We start from the raw sequence: 21,799 nt of genomic DNA, 5'->3' as shown, positions 1-21,799 counted from the left end.
CGCACGAGATCGACCAATAGCAAACCACAACCATCCAATCAATTCCTCATGGACAAAATCAAGTCCCTGCCCTACAGTTTCACTTGGATATACATCAAAATAGGGAAGAAAAGACTGTTTCATGCTGACTTATATGATCAGCTCATTAAGAGGTAACACTTTATAATAACATTCATTATTAGATAACTCTCTGGAAGACTTGATTCTGATTGGTAAAAATCAGACCAAAAAAAACTTGGCTTTCTACATTTCTTACATAGCTGTGCTTCATGTTTTTAATAGGTCTTTGTGCTATTTCTTCCCAAATCATAAATCAATGTATACTTAATATTTAATTTCAATCAAATAATTTGGTAAATAGCCATTTAGGCAGGATAACATATAAGCCAGTCATTATTGCCAAATAAACACGTTCAAGGTGTTTTTTACTTAAAAAGTCATTATAGGTTTTAATTATGAATATGTATGGAAAAATCTGAATGTATACTGCCGATCTGATCATGTTATTAATGGAAGTCAATATATAGTGTCAGCAAATAAAATGAACATAATAAAGTCAATTTGAATTTACTTTAGCCTTTACTGTTAAAATTAATACTCTATGCTATAATGCAATGCACCCCTGACCCGTCTATTTATTAGTGTGACAAATTAAGTAATATCATGTTTTTTTTTCATCACCATTATTTGAGCAGACTACCACAAGTACCACATTTATACACAAAATCAGATTAAATATCAAAATAACTTTATTTTGCATACTATTTGTTTACAAAACAGAAGGTAGTATACAGTGTATACTGCGCAGTAAGCTAGTGTGCTAGTGTTAGCCTATGAATGGCTGAGGATGGGTGATACTGTAACTTTACCACCCAGTGGCCCCTGCTGGCTGGATTTAGGCGGTACAGATATGCAAAAAATATATGCTAAAATATTTTGTTCCAGCCCATGTCTACAAGTTTAACAAAGAATTTATAGATGATATTGGTTACAAAAATAACATTCATATCAGATCACAAAACGTATACAAAAACTTCATAGATAAACAGAACAAAACATTATAAGGTGATACAAACATCGGTAACATGATTCTGAGCGAGATGTGAATATTTAGGCTAAATATCCAATGTCTTTAGATATACAAAAACAAACTGCTATGTGAGAAAGCAAAGGATTGTTTGCACATGCAATCTGTAAATATATAGTTCAGTGTATAAACCAGATGACAGGGATAGGGTAAAATGGTCAGAAGTTAAAAAGTTTGGGGTTGGTAACTTTTTTTTTATGTTTTGGAAAGAAGTATCTTATGCTCACCAATTTTGCATTTATTTGACAAAAAAAATGTATATTATTGTTAAAAATATTATTATAATTAATTTTTTTGTGGAAACCATTACATTTTTCAGGATTATTTGATGAATTGAAATTTGTAGCATAAGTATCTTGATTAATGTAATGCGTCCTTCCTGAAGAAAAATATTAATTTCTTTCAAAAAAATCCTACTGACCCCAAACTTTTGAATGGTAGTGTGTCTATATATAAATATTTGTCAGAATAACAATATATAAAACTATTTATAGAAGCTGGTGATTGTCAGCGATAAACGGGTCTTATTTTCTCATGGGTGACATACAGAATGTATAATGTATTCATGCACACAATAAACATGCATTTCAATGAGATATTGTAACATTGCAAATTTACATAGAAAATATATCATTCAAATCTTCCAAAATGATTTAAAAAAACCTGAAACATCCCTTACAAAAAAAAAAAAATCAACAGTGTTTGACGTGATCGTTCATCATTTGGGCTTGCTAGCCGCTAGATGACAGCACCAGGTCTGGTTCTTTGCTGCTCTCTGGGTTGAAGCTGTGTCCGCAACCGGCCGACATTTGAGCCAAGTGAGCAGCTCGCAGGGTGGCCGGAGAAAGTGGCGTTTCAGCCAGGCCTGGTTTCTTGGGTGGGAGCGGAGGTGGGTTCCCTCTGTCGGCTCTGGGGATAGTTGGAGACCTGATGGTCGGAGACAACATCCCAGAGTGGGCCAACGTGCGGTAATCTGTGCCGAAAGGGGAACTGTTGGGGGATGTTGGTGTGCTGGGACCTTGCTGAGTGCTGAAGCGACTCAGGGCCTGTGTGACAGTGCTGCGGGCTGCTTGTTTAGATGAAACGTTGTCTGGTGGAGCCACACAGGGTAAAAGGTCCTGCGGACTGTTCGGAGGGGAAGAGACGGCCTGAGAATCTTGATCACTGGTGCCTTGGAACTTGTGACGGGCTGCGTGGAAGCGCTGGTTGATGCCAGCCTGATACGCAGCTTGTACACTAGGCACGTCTGGTGACTGATTGCTTGTCGTAGGGCTGTGAGCTTGTGAACTGGTCGGAGAGCTCCCATTGGTTAACATACTCTGCTTCTCAACACTCGCATCTTCCTCCGTAGGAGTAAGATGTCCGTTCATTTTTGTCTTGGTCTTATCTGAGCCCTCCTCAGCATCTCTCATCTCTCTCCTCAATCGCTCTAGTTCTTCCTGTAGTGCGTTACAGCGTGCTTCCTCTTTCCGTATTCTCAGCCCAAGCTGCTCCCGTTCAGTGTCAAACTCAGCCAACAGCTCCTCTCGCCTCGCCTCTATTTGCATAGCCCGCTTCTTTTCCTCCTCAAGCTCCGCCCTCAGAGTCTGATTGGCCGCTCGCTCGCGATCAAGACGATGGCTGAGTTCGTTGGCACGCTGGGACTCCTCGTGTGCGCGGGTGCCGGAGCGTTTGCATTCCCGACTCAGTGCCGTCATGAGCTGTTTATGCTGGACTCGCTGGTCTTCTAACTGATCCTGCAGTCGTTTGTTCTCCCTCTCCATTCGGGGTGTCTTTGCCTTCTCAAACTCCAACTAAACACGTGTATAAAAACTAAATCAGATCGAAATACACTGATAGATTCATAGATTTACACAAAAACATTTTGTAAGATAAGACATTTTTTCAGAGAATATACACTACCGTTCAAAAGTTTAAGGTCTGTTAGATTTTTAAATGTTTTTAAAAAGTCTCTTATGCTGCATTTACTCAAAATAAATTACTCAAAAATATAGTAAAAACAGAAATATTATTACAATTTAAAATGTCTTCTGTTTTAATATATTTTGAAATGTAATTTATTCCTGTGATGCAAAGCTGAATTTTCCGCATCATTACTTCAGTCTTCGGTGTCACATGATCCTTCAGAAATCATTCTAATATGCTGATTTGCCGCTCAAGAAACATTTCTTATTATTATCAATGTTGAAAACAGACTTCGATGAGTAGAAAGACGTTCAAAAGAAAAGCATTTATTTGAAATGTTATGTGTAAAAAAAACAAGTTTAATTAAATATTGTGTTAAATAAAACACCTTTTGACAAAGGCTTTAACAATCAGGTCTTTTAATGAACTACATTTTCTGTGGTATCTAACACTTTTGGTGTTATATGCAAAAATTTACAAATTTAATAAGATGATGCCAAGCTTGCATATGTAAATGTGTAAAAATCATGTTTCAATATATATTTTAATAGAGCAAAGACTCATTTTGATTAAGGTAAAGGAAAAGTGTAGCCTGTTTCCTAGGAGTACCTCTAGTATTAAGATGACTATAATATGATCAGTTCTTTATACCTGCTGCAGGAGGCGCTCTCTCTCCTTCTCCAGAATGTAAGTGACATCATCTCCTTCAGCAGTATCCTCAGCATGCTTTCTCTTCTCCTCCTCCAGATCAGCAATGACCTGAAACCACCACAGAGGGATGACAGAATGAGACAAAGATTAGCTTATAAACCAATCCAATCTCTCCTTGACCTGATACACTGTGGTAAATCCAATTTAAACGATATGATGTTCACATCAGTGACGATGTCAGTGGCTTTTAGCTATTATGCAGCATAAACTCACCCTCCTGTGTCTGTTCTCGGCAGCTGCCAGCTGTTTCAGCATCTTCTCCTGCATCCTTCTGCAGTGTCCGACCACCAGCTTCAGCACCGCTAAAGGGTCCAAGCGAGCCGTGGCCCCACAGACGCCCTCTCGTCTCTTGGAGGAACTTCCTCCATCTCCCCTGGTCTGGCCGGAGCTCTGGAGGACCTCGCTGTCTCTCTGCAGGGCCAGGAACGGGTCGCTCAGGTTGTATTTGCCATATCTCTCCCACATGTTGGAATCTCTACGCTGGGCCTGTAGCGAGAAGGAGACAGAGGAAGAGGGATTTATTTGATTATTTTAGATGGATTTTATTAGATATCTGCACATTTCAGTTTAAACAATTAATGTTTAAAGAGATCAAAATGTCCATAATCCTTTGACATGAAACAGCTATTTGAGATCTGATATCTTAGGAGTTTGTGGCTCATTTTTGTAGCCTCCATTTCATTTTGCAAGTCTTGTAAAGCGGCCTCCATTTTTCTCTTTCACACAGACACGCTCAGTCCATACTTGCTTTCTAAACAGGAAATGAGATGATACAGAGCATATGACCCTGCCAAAAGCAACATAAACCATTCTCTAAGGCTCTGTGTATATGTGTGTGTGAGTGTGAGTGTGTGTTCAGCTCTGTGTTTGCTGTTTTAAGCAAGAGGTCAAGCAAGGGGTCCATATAGGGATGAAAATAATTGCTTCAGTCTAGGTAGGGTCAATGCAGTGAATGGGACACCAAAAAAAGTTCCAGCTGGAGTAATTTAATACCTCCTGAAATGACTCTGAACTAAAAGGGCTCAGATTTGACCCAGAAAAAAAACAACAACACAAGGATAAGGTACGGAACTGTTGAACAGTAAAGAGAGAGTCACCATTAGCTAGGAAGAGTCTTATATTACAGGGTTCAAGTAATGTTGACAATTCTAGAACACTGTTGCCCGGACAGTGATGGATAAAGGCCCCGACCCCGCAGCGGTATACTGTTAGCAAACATCTCTGTGAGCAGCGATTAGATGAAATTGTAAATACGTACTTCGTGATTTCCTTTAAAAACCAAACTAAACACAACACACAGCCAAGGGTGAGAAAACAGCAGTTAAGAAAGCATCTGATCATAGCAACGTGTTTGCACAAGCCCAGGAATTTGGTGCTCCAGTCACGTCACGTTTATTTATATACCATTTTATACAATATATTGCTTTAAAGCAAGTGGCTTTAGTATACACGAGGAAATAGTGTCAGGCTGCATTTACACTGCAAGTCTTAATGCACAGATCTGATCTTTTGACCACATTTTTTTATCCCGCTTGTTTACATTCACTTTAGACATGACTGGTATCCGATATCTGTTCACATTAATTCCCGCCCAAAATGATTCTGTCGGTGATCACTTTACTATGCAACATGGTTTTGAATGGTTGTACTAAAATTATTTTATAATTCACGTTGGGTGGCCATGATTATTTGCCAGCATGGATAATTTAAAAGCTGTCATGGATGTGTTTGCAGCGCAAAATCTGACTGAACAGAAATAGACCGGAAAATAACGGTAAGTTTTTGTTGTTATTTTAGTAGCGTCGGATCGGATCGGATCTCGTGTGGATTTTTTTTTTTACACGTGTGCAGAAAAATTCCGATCTGTGTCAGATGTGATAAAAATATCAGATTTTTTATCTCAGTGTCTCTTTCAATTAGAATTACTATAAAGTGGCTCTCCAGTTTATTCATGTTTTTACTCTGAGAGAAGATTTCAACGTCAAAGAAGGCGGAGCGTTAGAGCACACCTACCTATTACATCATCGCCCACAGACCAATGGTAGTTCGAAGGTTTTTTCCAGTCGGAGCGAACTTTTCCGGAAAGTTCACTTTGGCAAGCTTTTCCGGAAGTTTCTTCTTCGATTTCGCTAGAAGTATATCGGGACCTTCAGGATGCTAGGGTGTTCTGTGTGGTTACTTATAGGGATGTCACGGTACCAAAATTCCAGTAGTCGGTACCGATACCATTAAAATGTTACGGTTCTCGGTACCAATTTCGGTACCACAGCAAAATCAGTTTGAACTATTTTTTTTTTATAATTTATGTAACTATTTGAAAAAAAAAAAATATATATTAAATTTAATTCAATTCAATGACTTTATTATTTATGATGGTAAATTTATGAAAGGATTGAAGGCTACATGCTGTTTAAACGAAAATATTGATGATATTGAGAAATATTGCTTATAAAAAAAGTCAAGTGAAAAATAAGCAACCTTCTATGCACACATTATTATTATTAGTAGTAGTATCTTGAATTAATGGAGACGTAGTTAAATCTATTGTACAGTAGCCTAATATAATTATTTCTGTCAATTTCTTTAAGTTAAACCAAACTTTTATTTTGACGGGTTGCCGTGAAGACCTTTGAGTTTCTGTGCGTGTATGATATGACGATAGTTTTTCTCAAATGAAACGGTAAAATGCTCATGAAGTGACTCTCGGAGATGAATGGAATCATGAATCATGTCATCATATCGTGAGGCAGCAGAGACTGAAAACAGCGCGAGCGTCACTCGATCGTGCTTGTGTGTGTGTGTGTGAGGTAACGTTTAATGAAACCGCGCGTCTACGCCGTTCATTCACACAGAGACAAGCAGAACATGAAGGGTTCATATTTAAATAGTCGTTTTGCAGTTTAATATACACAGACACCACATCAGCAGCGCCGCCGGTCGCCATGTCTCAGCGCTTTCATGAAGCGGACGCAACTTCACGCCCTTCGTGCATGCATGCGCATCCAGAACCGGGTTTGACTGGGTACTCGGTACCACCGGGACTTGGTACCGTGACGTTTAATTTTTTTTAGTACCGACTTGGTACCGAAGTACCGAATATTTTGACAACACTAGTACTTATAAACGTATTTTGGTTGTAACAAAAGAGGTTTGGAGCTTAAATGTAAAAAGAAAAGAGGGATGAAATACTCCACCTCCTTCAGGGCAGTTTGGAATGACATGGCATGTTTGGTGATTCCAGCTGAAAGCTGTGAGAGTGGGAGCTGTTAAAAATGACTAGACGTCTACAGGGAATAGAGGTATGAAAATGAATGTCAGGAGGAGGGGTAAAGACACACAGATGGATATGCATCTAAACACACACCAGGTACCATCATTAACGTTTTTCCACACCTGCCAATGGAGGATGAAAATTTACTGACCATAAATAATTATTACCAGTCAAAAAGCTGTATATAGTAGAATAGCAACAGTTTAAAAGTTTTTAAGACTGTTTTTAACATGTCATTATATATACATATATACAGTGCGGTTCTCTACTGCATTGTTAAATCTACTCGACTCATTTGCTCTTAGATTGATAGATTCAAGTTGTAACATGCATGTCCATCTGGTAAGTGTGTGTGAGAGTATTTGTGTTTTAATCTTTTACTAAAGTTCAGCAACAATACACCTTGCCATTTGAGGCAGTTCTAAGATTCTACTTCTACAGAAACCCGATTATCGGAAACTCACACACTAGCCATGATGAATGTGGTAAATAAGTGTACACTTTGAATCTTTGTGAACATCTTTGGTGCTGATGCTAGAACAGATAAATGTGCTGTGCAGACGTGACACAATGAATGAGTGTTTTACAGTCTCTGAAGCAGAAAGGGTGAGGTAGAAAGAGAGCAAGTGCAAGATCAAGAGAGTTTTGTCCTGCTGGAGGTGCTTAACAAGACATAGTAGAATATGAGAATGAAGGTGTGTAACATTATCACCGATACTTTAATGAAAGCTTGGTGCTTTAAAAAGCATTTTAATACAGCAAAAATACATACAGCAGCTTTAAAGATGAATGCTATTGGTCTTTGCTGAATGCAATTTTCTTTTGGTTGTGATGTATTCCCTACTGAAACATGTTGGAAGTTAGTGGGCAAATCAAAGGGCTAAATTCCCTGTTTTAGAAAACATCCTGTAAATGATATGGAAAAAAGAGAAACTGAAGGGAAAAAATTAAAAGTAAGGAAAGGCGTTTCTGAAGTAGACATCTTGAAGATAAGCATCTAGGAGCTGTTACATAATAAGTCAAATCTTATTTAACTGCTTTGATTTAAATTGATAGTGAAGTCAAAAAGAAAAGTGGGGGAAAGAAAGGTAAAAAGGGATTGCAACATATTTATGACAAGTCAATTTAAAGAAAGTCAAAAAACAAAACAGGAAAGAAAAGAAAGATGGTCCTGAGACCTGTAGAATTCCATAGCTACTTTTTGTTGTCTTGGAAGCTTTTCTAGTTCACACAAAATAAAAATAAGCCCAACACACACATCCAGTATTAGATGTTTAAAAAGAAGAATCAGAATAAAAGGTGAATTTAGTCTAGTCCTAAAAAGAAGGATTTTTTAATGGCCTTCAAATATTTAAATGACAATATGTCGTTGCTGTACTTTGATACACAACACTGATCTATTTTATTCTATTCTATATATTTTATTATAGATTATTATGTTTTCTTGTTTTAATATTCTTATTCGCCAATACAAATCTGGCACAAAATCTAATCTAAAATAAAGGGTCTTGAAAGTACTACTCAAGCTATTTGCTTGAATACAAGGTAATGTAAGCTTCAAATAAACAACAGCTGTTCTGTATGCAAAATCTTTTGTTTGTCAAGTTACTGGATGTCTACTTTCTATTCTATATGTATGATGCTTTGTGTGTGTGTGTGTGTGTGTGTTTAGGCTAAAAGCTTGACCAATTACGGGGGCCTTGGGAAGATTAACCTTACTAATGACTTAAGATAAGTCAGCCAGTCTGGTGCCTGAAAACAACCTTTATATGTGTGTGTGTGTGTGTGTGTGAGAGAGAGAGAGAGAGAGAGAGAGAGAGAGAGAGAGAGCGAGAGCGCGTGTGTAATTGATAGAGAAAGATCAAATATATCTTCACTAATAAAGTTAAAGTGACCAGGGATAAAGGTAAACAACATACTGACAACAGTGAGATACTTTTGGTATCGGCTATTTGCACTCCCAACATCCTCCATGCTAGCTCCTCAAATGACGAAAACAAACAAACAAAAAACATATGAAGCTATTTTTGAATGTTGGTAAGATTCATAAAACTTACTTTCAACTTAGAGATGGACACCTGGGAGGCATTCTTTCTCGAACTCAAAGTCTAACTATTTAAAACGATTTTCTTGTTAGTCATTAAATGTTTTCAAGTTTTCCCTGAAATGTCAATAGCTGCTAAGGGGCATAAATAAGTATGGAAACGATTATTTGAGCAAAATACTATTTAGTTCCACTTTTTTTTTTCAGGGAAAGCACCATAAGGAAATAATAAATTGTGTTTGTATGTACTATTAGCATGGCTAATGAAGTTATACCGAGATTAGAGGCTGTTGTGATGTGACTTCTGCCCTCCTGATTTTCCTTTGACCAAATGCATAAGGGACAATTGTAATGCGTGTATGTGTTTGAGAGAGTCGAAGCAGAAAAGTCATGCCTTAATGACCTCATTCAAAGCAGGCAATGAGTGACAGAGATTGTAATCCCAGCATGCCAGAACATCGCCCCTAAAAACCACAGAGAGTTTTAGAAGAAATATGCAGTTGGGTTAAATATACGCTATCTACTTAAGAAGTCACTTAAAAGTGATTCAAAAGAGCGGTTAATACCCCGAATCTACCGTTTGTGACACTCGCATAGCCTCAGTCCAATGCTTTAAAGAACAGGAATGCAGCAGATAATATCTGTGCAGTTTTTCCAGACAGCTTTACCACAAAAAAACATGATCTGAGAGCACAGATGCTGAGTTTTATTACCATGCTAACATGATCAGATGAACCAACGGCACTACTATAAAGTTTAAAGCTGATACTAGACAACAGGAAATGTGCGGAATAATGTTTGACATGTTTGTGCGTGTTTATGCAGAGAACAAATAACATTCAAAGCGTATTTTGGAACAAAACCAGGGGCCCAGAGTATTGCCGTTTGTACTGACGCAATGACATGCTCAAAAAGGAAGTTGTCTTGCTCACCGTCTGGCTGATTCTGAGTCACTCCTAAATTGCCAAATAAGTAAATCCACTTCATATACATATTATGGGTCCCACTTTATATTAGGTGTCTTTAACTACTAGGCTATGTCCTACATTTAAATTAATCATTTGATACAATGCACTTATTGTGTACATCAGGGATGATCCTGGAAAGCCACTGTTCTGCTTTAACCCTAATCAAACACACCTCAACAGCTTTTTTTTTTTTTTTTTGAGATTCACCAATATAATAGTACTGAATTGCTATATATTTGTACATACCATGGTACTTTAAAGTACTTAAAAAAAAAAAGTGTAGTTGTGTCTGCTGAGCTGCGTTTGTAAGCCTGGTGTCCACCAGAAGAGTGGGATGAGGCCCAGCCACAGTGCTGGAATGTAGTAGGAGTCTTAAACAGAAAAAAGTCTGATGGAAAAGCAAGGTAAAATGAGATCCAGTCGGCTTTAATTAAAAGTCGATGAACGTTGAATTGAAAATAACTTGAGAATGCAGTTAAATTGGAAAGGCAGCAAATAGCAAAACACTTAAGTTCAGACAGGAAGAACAACAAACGGCGGGTATGATCAAATATCCATCACTATGGCATTTATTTGAGTGTAGGTTCTCGGCAACTATCCCAAAAACCGTGTGAGATGTTTGTTGCACAGCTAACCAAGAACTCTTCGTAGCCAGCGCCATCATTTCTGGTTATACGAAGGCTAAAATGATCTTTTTAAATGTTTAGCTTTTCCATATCTTATATATAAACTGAGCTTCTGTCGTAGATAAACTGTGCACTGATGTTTAATACACTAACAGGATGTTAGCGTTAATATGCTAGCGTGCATGATTGAGCTATGAACCAGACAGACATCTGGATTTCATTGAGCGATACGGCTATAATGTCTCTCGTGGGTATCTAGTCTGCTGTGCGAAGAGTTAAACCTGTTTGACAGCGAACTACTGACTGTCAATAGACAATAATTGAGGCGTATCATTATTGAAGTATTGATTTATTAGTATTGACAAAAAATCATTTTAAATTAATATTATTGAGTACAATCTCAGCTTGTTTATATGTTTGTTTGAGATGTTTCAGCTCTCATTCAAGTGCCTCAGTTGAGTATGGATGAAGGGAACTCTCCAAGGAATACACACCACAAGATCATAAGAGCTGTCAATCACAGAGGAGCCTCCCTAATGGTGTAAATTACGACTGATGTACGACTTGGGTCGCAGCTACTCGGAAAACATGCAGCACTGTTAGTAGTTGAACATCTAAACATCTTGAATGGTTAAATAAGTCCAGATGCTCCTGAGTAAATTCTACATGATGACACAGGGATTTTTGTGTTCGTTTAATTATGGTTATGTGATGTTCATTGACCTGTTCTCTAAATTAAGAGCTATGTGAAGATTCTCCAAAAACTCCACAAAAAGCAAAAGCATATGGATTTGGAATGACATATGGCTACTAGAGGTCGACTGAACGTGAATTTTACTGATAACGATAACTAGGTTGGACCACGCTGTCCGATAACCGATTAATCAACCGATAGTTCGTAAAATGGATAATGAATAAAAACAAACATAACACAGTGCTGAACTTTAATACAAAAATTGACAGAAAAAAAAACAGTACTGTACCATAAAAATAAACAGTACTTTACTTTTTAAATATAAAAATATTACTATATTAATTATACCTTGATGATTCATGTTAATTCACAGTGCATTAACTAATGTTAAGAGATACAACTTTAAAATGTAAAAATGTATTAGTAAATAATATTGAATTTAACAATGAACAATACTTGTATTAAAGGGGTCATATAATGGTACATGGACTTTTTCAAGTTGATTGTACTGCAATTGTGTGTTGGCAGTGCCTGTACACAACCATCATTTAATGATAAAAATCCATCCAGTGGTTTTGTTTTAATCTCCTTATATGTATTCCCCTGTCTCAAATCGAGCCGTTTCACCGTGTGACGTCACACGGTCGGACGCCCCTCCCACGATTGTTGATTGACAGCACTTTCAACACATCCCCGCCCTGAGCGAGCTCTCATCATAGTCCGCCATTGTTGATACACTGGAGCAGAATGGCGTCTAAGCGATTGTGGTGTTCTGCTCTTGGGTGCAAGAACAAACACAGAAATCATTTTGATGTTCCTAAATTTGAACCGCTGAAGACGCAGTGGCTGAGTTTTACGATGGGAATATTCCCCACGATCAACGTCAATGCTTTCATGTTTGCGCGAATAATTTATCGTAGACTTCTTTATAAACGAGGGTCAGTATAAAGCTGGTTTTGCTAAGAAGCTGCTCCTGAAAAAAAAAATCGGTACCAACTATTTATGTTCCCTCTGCACCTCCAGAAGAAGGGAGTGTAAAGTTGTATTAACCTTTATATTAATCTTTGCAAATCGTGGGAACAAGTTTTTCATGACCATTAGCTGTAACGTCAATCTGTCAATGAACTAACGTATACATCAGTAAACACATAGCGTTCGTATCTCACTACTCTACCCTGCCAGTGCATACACAGATAGATCAAAGTGACATTACGTTAATCAACCATTCAGAAACGTCCTGTTCGAGCCTTAATTGTCGAACTTCTTTGCGGCCGTCATCTTGTTCCGGGTGCGACTCCGGTTCAAACTGATACGATTGCACAGATGTGTCCTCAAGAGACTCCAAGAGACTGCCATTCTTTCTCCAAAATATACCCTCAACTGTTGTCAAGGCAACACTTCACGTGCACTGTGTCTAAACGCCCGCAGAATAGAGGGGCGGGGTTTATTATTTAAAGGCATATGCACTGAAACGGCGTGCTGAAAACAGCTGATTTTGACCAGGTAAAATGAGTGTTTTCTTAAAATACTAATGAGAATTTTTAATACAAGTATATTACAAAGTTTTCATTTAGACCCTAAACATTCATATTAACTTGTACAAAAATGGCATTATATGACCCCTTTAACTTTGGTTAATGTTGCAAATGGAATCTCATTGTAAACTGTTACCATTTCATATAAATCCAAACAGTCATGCTAAAAGATGGCCATCTTTAAATATCTACACAAAGGCCACAGCATTGAAATGAAAGAGTTGTCCCGCTCTGTGCAGCCTCACGTGTCAAAACAAACTCCACGAGGATCGGTGATAGTTTTGATTTCGCCTCTAAAGGTGTGTATAGAGGTGATATATCTCATACTGTATAACCCTACGCAACCCGGAAAAACTATCGTTATGTTTTTGTATATATCGTTATGTTATGTTTAACATATGTTATACTATCGTTATGTTTTTGGATTGCTGGAACAATCGGTAATCGGTGCCGATTAATCGTCAAAACCGATCAATCGGTGAACCTCTAATGGACACATAAATAATGATAAACCTTCATTTTTGGGTGTACTGTTCCTTTAAGAAACGAGAGTAGCACAATTTGCCCATACTGCCATAGATTGCTGCTTACAAAGAAACTATAGAAACATTCTTGTCCTACATCAGCATTGAAGGGACGGCACTAACCTTGAGTGCCTGTATGACAAAGTCTCTGGCCTCCAGCTCTCCCTCAAGAACACTGAAGAGCAGCAGAACGTCTCTCTTACTCAGAGCCTCCACGTTTAGCCTCGCCTCCTGAAAAGAGAACAAAACACGGAGCAAATGAGTGTTAGAAAAAATACGAAATGATACTCAAATGTATTCAGGGATTCTAATGACGGTTTTCAACAAACGGTAGTTTAGAATAAATTGTTTGGAAAAACATGCAGTCAGGCAAAAATATCCAAGTCTACAAATCCTCTCCTTTATTTCCCATCTGCAGACCAAATGACTGCAGTCTGCTATAATATTGATGTGCTTGTCTTGATTATGCAGTGTGCTGCGTATTCAACGCACATTATAATGAAATAAACAAGACAAACCCACAGTAAACAAGTGCACTAAATCATTTTTCTTTTTGTTTTCAGTATGAATGCAGCATGCATATGTTTACAGTTACCGGTGTCATTAAATATCAACTTGCATGCATATTTGTCACTCACACACTAGTGTTTAAAAGTTTGAGGTCTGAAAGAAGTTTCTTATGCTCACAAAGGTGGCATTTATTTGATCAAAAATACAATAAAAACAGTAACATTGTGAAATACTATTACAATTTAAAATAAGTGTTTTCTATTTGAAAGCTGAATTTTCAGCATCATTCCTCCCGTCTTCAGTGTCACATGATCCTTCAGAAATCATTCTAATATGCTAAATTAGTGCTCAAGAAACATTTATTATATTATTATTGATGTTCTAGATTAATATAATCTTTTAATAGAGCATTTAAATATAGATATATATTTGTAACCTTTTAAATGTCTTTTATTGTCACTTTTGAGCAACTGAATGCATCCATGCTGAATAAAATTGTTAATGTCTTTAAATAGGGTTTAGTGAAAAACAAACTGAAATTGAATGTATAATTTAACAAAGTTGTGAGAAATCAAGATTAACAAAAAAACGTGACATGAAACACAACCCATGTGCCTTCTTCTCTGAGATAAATATATCTGTTGTGTTCATATCTGTCAACTGAGTTCCGGACCGGTGATATTTGACTTTTTTGGGATTTCTAGGCGTTGTATTTCAGTGTTTTTGTTTATCTTCATTTCTCACAACTTGTGTGTATTTTCTAGGCAAGACGGAGTGAACTGCGGTGCTAATAGAGTCTCACAAACGCGCGCATCATGTAGTTGTGTAAAGAAGACCAATGGCCATGGTCAAGTAAATACATTAAATTACATTTTTTTGGGGCAAATTTTCACTAAACCCTATCGTATACCCCCAGAACACTTGGAATATACAGCATGTGTCGCATGTGATCAGTCTGTGATACTTTTTTTTTTTTTTAAGCTTGATGTTGGTCGTTATTTATTATATGGATGAGTGCGAGTGGGACATTTTTTTATTTTTTTATTATCCTTTTGTGGTCCATAAAAGAAAGAAGAGCATACGGCATTAGAACAACACCAGTGTGAGTAAATTATGACTTAAATTTCATTTCAGGGTGAACTATCCCTTTAACAGGCTTTCCCGAGGACATAATGGCTATAGATCAGAGCTGTGATCTCAGGAAAAACTCCCATTCCCATGTTGTGTTTCTTTCTGTGCAGTTCACAGAAAAAAGAAAAAAGCAGGTCATTTTTTCCATTTTATTCTTATGAGTCAAAGCATCTTTCATAATATATCAAAGCTAAAGCAGCATTCCCGCATGACTTTTCTATTGATAGACAGCTAGTGAAAGAGACGTGTTGTTGGTAGGGTAAGATTGGCTGAAATTCCTTCCCGAGCCCTCATTTCTAAATACTCAGTAATTGCGCCTGGACAATCTTGAAAGCATCGAATTTCACTTTCCCATATAGCTTTGCGCACCATAAATGCTTTGACCCCGCGCTGCAAGCCTCAGCTGAAATAATCTAATGAAACTGAATCTAGATTTCTTCACTCTGACCCCACTTTGCTTTTAATGGTGCTTCATGTTGAGATTTGTGTGGTTAGCCAAAGTTTCCACATCATGAAGTCACGATCCAGGAGTCTCTGAGTGTTACATAATATGCCCGAGGACGGAAGACGTCCAGCTACTGTGCTCCAGCTGAAACTTGGAAGCTTGACTTCCACGTCAGAGCTCCCAGAGAAATCGCATTACTGTACTTTGCAGTGCATTCAGATTCTCCCTTTCATCTGTGTTGTGCAACCTTTAGTCAAAGTTGTCCTTGTAAATAGCAGTCAGGTTCCTTTTGGTGTATTGTGCACCGATGGGAACGGCACACTAGATCTGAGGTCACGAGTATGCAAGAAAGCTTTCATGGTTTGCGGTTTACCCATTCAAACAGCGCTAATTTGAAGCGTTTCAACGCAAAGCCATACTTTATATACACGCTAATTTCACAACTTCACTTTGCCTTTTATAAAACCAAAGGAAAATTATATGATGCATTGAACTAAACAGTCATAGATCAAGTGTGAAAAATACTTGTAGACTTCTTAACTAGTCTCACTTGCTTTTTTAGCCAATGTCTCTTTACTTAAACTTGTGATTCAGCATGAATCATTATGTGTGGACACGAGGAAAAGTTGATAAAAAGACATTCTCAGAGATTTGTATGCATCTACAGAACCTTTCTTTTATGTGCACTTGGGGATTATCCGATAGTGTTCTTCATGGTTGAGTAATTTGGCATTTCCTCTTTAATGGTGCCCATGCCTCTCTGAATTAAAGGGTGCTACAGCATTCAACATCGGCCCAAATGCTTCTTAAATTACCCAGCATTTTTCCCCTGGAGCTAGACTGAAGCAGTCAGTGTTTGAGTCCAAGCTCACCCGACATGTCAGAGGGTAATTAATTTAATCCTCAAGCTGCTTGTGAGCTACAAAACAGATGGCCCAATGTCAACTGTTGATGTGGTCAGCTGTACAGACTGCATAAAGTCTAATATTTTTTACTATTAAAACATTTAAATAGTTCACAATATTACTGTACAAATAGGATTTCGAAAATTTACAATGAAAAAAATCAATGATAGTATTTTGAGCATATTGAACATTTATTGTATTTATTCAAATATATTGTTTTATTTTATACTATGCTGTAAAACATTTCAAAGTTCGGTAAAACGCTTTAGTTTGGGGTCCAATTCTCACGGTTAATTAGTTGCTTATTAGCATTCAAATTACTAGGATATTGGCTGTTTATTCGTACTTATAAAGCACATATTATTGCCTTATTCTGGATGACCATATTCTACTTCACTTAATCCTATTCCTGAACTTAACAACTACTTTACTAACTATTAATAAGCAGTAATTAGGAGTTTATTGAGGCAAAAGTCGTAGTTGTTAGTCAGTTAGGCTAGTTCCCGGTAGTTAATAGTGAGAATTGGACCCTAAACTAAAGTGTGACCCAAAGATTCGACATTCTTTGGCGTTATTATGCCTCCAAACCCAGTGTAACGTTACTGCCTATCTAGAATGCAGTTTAGGGCACCAGCATTTCTGATGCCCAAAAATAATGCACGCGCCTATTGATAGACAAAAATGCTGCCTAGGTAGACAGTTCACTCCGTTTTGAGACACCGCCTTTTACATGCAGATCTGACAAGCAAAAATCAGTAACGAAAAAAAAAAAAAATCAGTTTACTGTTTACTTTAAAAACCGATGTTTCGACTATTTGAACAATTTTTTTACTTTTCATGTACAGCTGCTCATATAACAAACTCCAAACTACTTTTGCGTTTTTAAACAGTTGCTGTCAGAACTGTCGGCTATTTGAAACTGTAATCAGCATTAACTATTCATACAATCTGTATCCTGTCTTTGCAAAAATTCTTTCTCTTCCTCTCGTGCTCATTTTATTCGACTTACTTTCTTTCTTTATAAATATTAAGTCATATGTTATAAAGAGGACATTCTCACCGTTGTGGGTGCCATGCCAGGTTTGATCAGCTTCCAATATCGCTCATCGAGCAGCACCGTTGTTGAAGATCGGCTTCACCGAAGAAGTTCATCTGCTGTGAAAGAACGCAAACGGACATCTTAAACAGCCAATCAGATCGAAGTGTTTAGGCACAAAGGGCCAATGAGAAACGAGACGTAGAGACAGGAGGCGGGATTTAACGTGGAAAGTTTATAAGATGGGATTCTTTGTGCGGCGATGAGAGCTCAAAGTAATCTTCGGTCCTCAACTCACACCATGACTTTAATCATGACATATTTGGAACGGTTTCTGTGAAAAAATAAAGTTTTTGTAGTATCAGGGTCGAGTTAGGCGACCACTCTAAAAGTCATTTTAAATGTTGAAAAAAATGTAGACGGGATAGTTTGACGGAATACATGTGTGCCACCTAGTGGTGTTTTATTGTAGTTCTAAAGCACACAATCAGAGTAGCCCCCAAAAATCATTTTGACACTCATATAAGTTTAAAATGGGATAAATATCATTAAGAAAATATTAAACTGCATGGCATTTTATTCACAGACAAGGCTTAAGCCTATAGTCCCAGACTAAAATGTATGTTTGAGCTGATAGCAAGTTAAACTAACATATCTTAAAATGTCAGTGCCATTGTTTTGTCTCAAGATGCACATGTAGATTTGTTCTAAGGCATGTTTATAAAAGCTACTTAAATTTTTTGTTTGTGAAACCAGGCCTATATGTTTTAGATGTGTCTTAGTTGGGTAATTTGTTATCTAATCAATGTGATGAAAAATTGAGTGCGGAATAAATGAATGAATAAAGCTGTGCAAGCAGTTGAGGTGAAAAACAAGAAATTAAACAAGTTTCTTCCTTAAAAATGTTATATTACAAATTTCATTCATCTGATAAATACAGGCATTTCACAAAGCATTGTACTAAAAAAAAAACACAACCCATCATCACAATCATTTCTAGCAACATACAATAACAAATTTGGGCACAGTTAAAACCAAACATAGTGTCATTCCCAATATCCAAGACAAATACAATTTAATGTGCATCTCAAAACCAGAGTGTACAGACACACATTGAATAAGGCGCTGTTAACAGGATTTGTTCAAACTGGATCCCTTCCTTTAGGTTGTATCGGTTTTTAGGTTCAACGTTGAATATTCTGTTACTGTGCTTCTGTTATTCAAGTCTTCTCAAAGTAAAGGTGAAAGTGAAATAGCACCAGTTTGTTGTGATTCAACTCTGTTACAAATACTCACACACAAAGGTAAGAATAATTTACTTAAACATATTTATACTGTACAAAAGCATCTGGCATGTACAATAAGACAAAATCATACCTGAAAACAACAAATGTACATTCCAGAGATATCTGGGCCAAAATGTGGGATTGTGAAACCACACGATAGGTTTAGTTCTGTTTGGACTGCAGTGTTGTTATACGTACATTATCCAAAGATTTTTTTCTGATCACCGGCACAACTAGTTAAGCCGAGTGATCTGCGAGTCCCAGTCAGAATTGAATTCCAAATCACTGATTCATAATGCCTTTCATTTGGTATAAGTCACTATTTGTGCGGATCTTCATAGGTAGTCGGGTCATTTTCTGTTCCAGCTGAATTTACTTCAGTTCTTCTCTTGAGGAGGTGCAGGTTTGGGCTTCGCCCAATTTTTGTAAATAAAGTTTTTAGTTATTAATTATTTGTTTAAAAAAATGTTGTAGTGCAGTTTGGGGTGCTGTAGTCACTAGGTCAAGTTTAAGTGACATCTGATGACACATACTCATACACTTACTGCCTTTTTAAGGCTAGGAATCTTTCAGCATGTTTATGCGAGCGAAGATCTTGAGGGCGGGTCCTAATTTAATATTCATGGCACTCATTAGGTGGTCTTCTTTCAGTAGCAGCATGGCCTGTCCATCAATCTCCTGAGAACGAAACTCATCCGCAATCTCCCGGCAACCTAATTGTGGAGTCACAAAAAATTGCATCATTAAATAGCATTTTTGTAAATAAATATATTGCTGTAGACATTTCAACTTTCAACATAGCTTTGCTTTTATCAACTTTACCATCATTATATAATATTTGATGGCAAAATATCATATCAAATGTGTGTGCATATATGCATTTATACGATACTGTTATTAAGTTTAGGGTCTGTAAGATTTTGTAATGTTTAAAAAAAAAAAGTCTTTCATGCATTTTATGCTGATTTTATTTGTTAAAAACAACATTGTTATGAAATATTACAATTTTAAATATATCTGTTTTCTATTTTAATATATTTTAAAATGTAATTTATTCCTGTGACGGCAAAGCTGAATTTTCAACAGCCAGTCTTCAGTGTCACATAGTCCTTCAGAAATCATTCTTATATGATGATTTGGTGCTCATGAATCATTTCATATTATTATCAATGTTGAAAACAGTTGTGCTGCTTAATATTTTTTTGGACATTTTATTTTTTCAGGATTCTTAGTTGGACAGAAAGTTCAAAAGAACAGCATTTGTTTGAAACTGTATTTTTTTTTTTTTTTTTAACAATGTAAAAGTCTTTACTGTCACTTTTGATAGCCCGGGACACACCAAGCCAGCGTCAAAGAACTAGCAGCGTCGACTGTGTTGTCGCCTCTCGTCGGCTACGTCTCGACCAAAAAGCAGCGCATGAACACACCAAAAGGACTAAATGTGGCTGTCAACTAGCAAATATCCATCTCTATCAGCAGGTATCAAGCAGGTATCTATTTTCGTCATTAAAAAGGCAAACTGAGACTAGGGCTGTGTCCGAAATCGCCCCCTATACCCTTAAATAGGGCACTATTTCAGGGGACAGCCATGCAGTGGTGTCCGAAACCATAGTGGACGTTATTGAGTGCACTCATTCAATCCTACAATGCACCGCAGTAACAAGTGTACAACCAATGTACGCTCAATGGCTAGATAAAACCCATAATGCACTGTGAGAGTCGCACGGCGAATGAATTCCAGAATCTTCGCTTATATTCTGATGCACTGACTCGTTTGCTAAGCTGAACAGCCAATCAGAGTTCTCTCTCTCACCAACGGCCTAACGGCGATTCAACATGCTGAATCGGCCCCAAAAAAAGGACAGTGTCCTACAACAGCCACCGGTGCAGAACACACCGAAAAAACGAAGCTGACCGATGCTCAAAAACGGCCCGCAGTTGCTCGACGGCTGACCGTTGGCTTGGTGTGTCCCGGCCTTAATGCATTCTTGCTGAATAAACGTATTAATTACCTTTTTTTATTGTACCAACCCCAAACATTTAAACTGTGTGTGTGTGTGTGTATACATATGATGAAAAGCCACATACCTGGCAAAGAGCGGATGAACTCAAACACCTCTTGCACATTCCATTTGGTGGGGTCGCATGGTAGGAAGTGCTGACTGAGGAGAGGAAGCTCTTCTGGATCATTACCAGAGACCCCACCCTGCGAAACGATTGGGCCAGAACTGGCTGCAGAGAGCGGGGAAGCTGCTTCCTCATAACTGGAGATATCCGAACAGGGGCTGGACTCTCCTTGACTGGGCTGAGATTGGAGGGGTGAGGATATAGATTCTCCCTGAGATTGCTGAGATACAGAGAGCCGCTGGAGGAATCAAGAATAAAACAAGAGATGATATGCATGCACTAAAATGAGGTAATAACAAAGATAGGATGATTTACTTTTATATATTATTAATACAAAAACATTGTGACAGGCACAACTGGATTATAGTAGCTGTTCACCTGCTTTTTTGCCTCCCTGCCTCTGGGACCATGAGACCTTCTCCTTCTCCACTGATTTATCTGATTGGTTGTTTTAGTTCTGTCGGGGTGGAACAGACCAACCCTCTTCGTGCAACTAACACTGTACCTGATCGAGAGTGTTGCATGTTAGCATACAGATAAAACTACTGCACATCACAACAATATATTATTAGTTCTCATTTTGGGAGCAGCTATATCTCATAAGTTCCTAAATGAACCCATACAGCTTTAAGCATGCATTTCTAGATATTTTCACTAAAACATTTTTAAAAATGTTTTGAATCTCTAACCTTTTAGCACAGACCATGGAACAGAAGCGTTTTGAACGTTTGAACTTGTAGGCAAAATCAACCCATCCACAGAGCTCACATGTGAGCTTGGGCTCCTCTGATTCCTCCTGAATTCTTGTGTCTGATGAAAAATGATAAAGTATTAATCTACAGTTTATTTATGAGTAGCTGAAACAATTTTTCCTTGTAATCTTTAGATGGTGCAAAGCTTATATTGTTGCCGCACCTTTATTGCACAGTTTCAATCGTAAAGTTCACAAACAGGAAATTCCAATCATCTTTCATCACTAATGCATAATGACGCT

General features: G+C 37.6%; 3 protein-coding genes across 5 annotated transcripts in view; 1 reads left to right on the top strand and 2 right to left on the bottom strand.

Moving 5' to 3' along the window:
- The window catches only part of ppm1j (protein phosphatase, Mg2+/Mn2+ dependent, 1J), a 223,099-nt gene that overhangs the window by 127,118 nt on the left and 74,182 nt on the right, over positions 1-21,799 (top strand). The gene's annotated exons all lie outside the window — the stretch shown is intronic.
- cttnbp2nla (CTTNBP2 N-terminal like a) lies at positions 1,391-17,535 on the bottom strand. Its single transcript, XM_056270617.1, has 5 exons — positions 17,417-17,535; positions 13,489-13,596; positions 3,917-4,189; positions 3,644-3,751; positions 1,391-2,880 (listed from the first exon to the last, which is right to left on the bottom strand). The coding sequence occupies exons 1-5, from the start codon at positions 17,429-17,431 to the stop codon at positions 1,819-1,821; spliced, it is 1,566 nt and encodes a 521-aa protein (XP_056126592.1). The 5' UTR covers positions 17,432-17,535; the 3' UTR covers positions 1,391-1,818.
- Positions 18,289-21,799, bottom strand: part of phc2b (polyhomeotic homolog 2b (Drosophila)) — a 31,338-nt gene continuing 27,827 nt past the window's right edge. For all 3 annotated transcript variants that reach the window (XM_056270615.1, XM_056270613.1, XM_056270614.1), the window contains exons 12-15: positions 21,495-21,615; positions 21,184-21,310; positions 20,767-21,043; positions 18,289-19,391 (exon numbers count right to left, since the gene is read on the bottom strand). In XM_056270615.1, the coding sequence (XP_056126590.1) occupies positions 19,237-19,391; positions 20,767-21,043; positions 21,184-21,310; positions 21,495-21,615 (680 nt within the window). In that variant the 3' untranslated portion in view covers positions 18,289-19,236. The remainder of the gene's footprint in view (positions 19,392-20,766; positions 21,044-21,183; positions 21,311-21,494; positions 21,616-21,799) is intronic.

Source organism: Rhinichthys klamathensis, unplaced genomic scaffold (assembly GCF_029890125.1).
Source record: "Rhinichthys klamathensis goyatoka isolate OS25496 unplaced genomic scaffold, OSU_Roscu_1.1 h1tg000303l_1, whole genome shotgun sequence".
NCBI lineage: Eukaryota > Metazoa > Chordata > Actinopteri > Cypriniformes > Leuciscidae > Rhinichthys > Rhinichthys klamathensis.
Note: the sequence above shows the minus strand (reverse complement) of the source record. Positions and strands in the feature narration are given on the sequence as shown.

Bases quoted from the DNA above. Each gene is read 5' to 3' on its own strand.
- cttnbp2nla (XM_056270617.1), bottom strand. The intron at 3,752-3,916 runs GTGAGTTTATGC...TGGTGGTTTCAG, and splicing joins CCGAGAACAGACACAGGAGG to GTCATTGCTGATCTGGAGGA. The intron at 2,881-3,643 runs GTATAAAGAACT...ACACGTGTTTAG, and splicing joins GAGAGCGCCTCCTGCAGCAG to TTGGAGTTTGAGAAGGCAAA.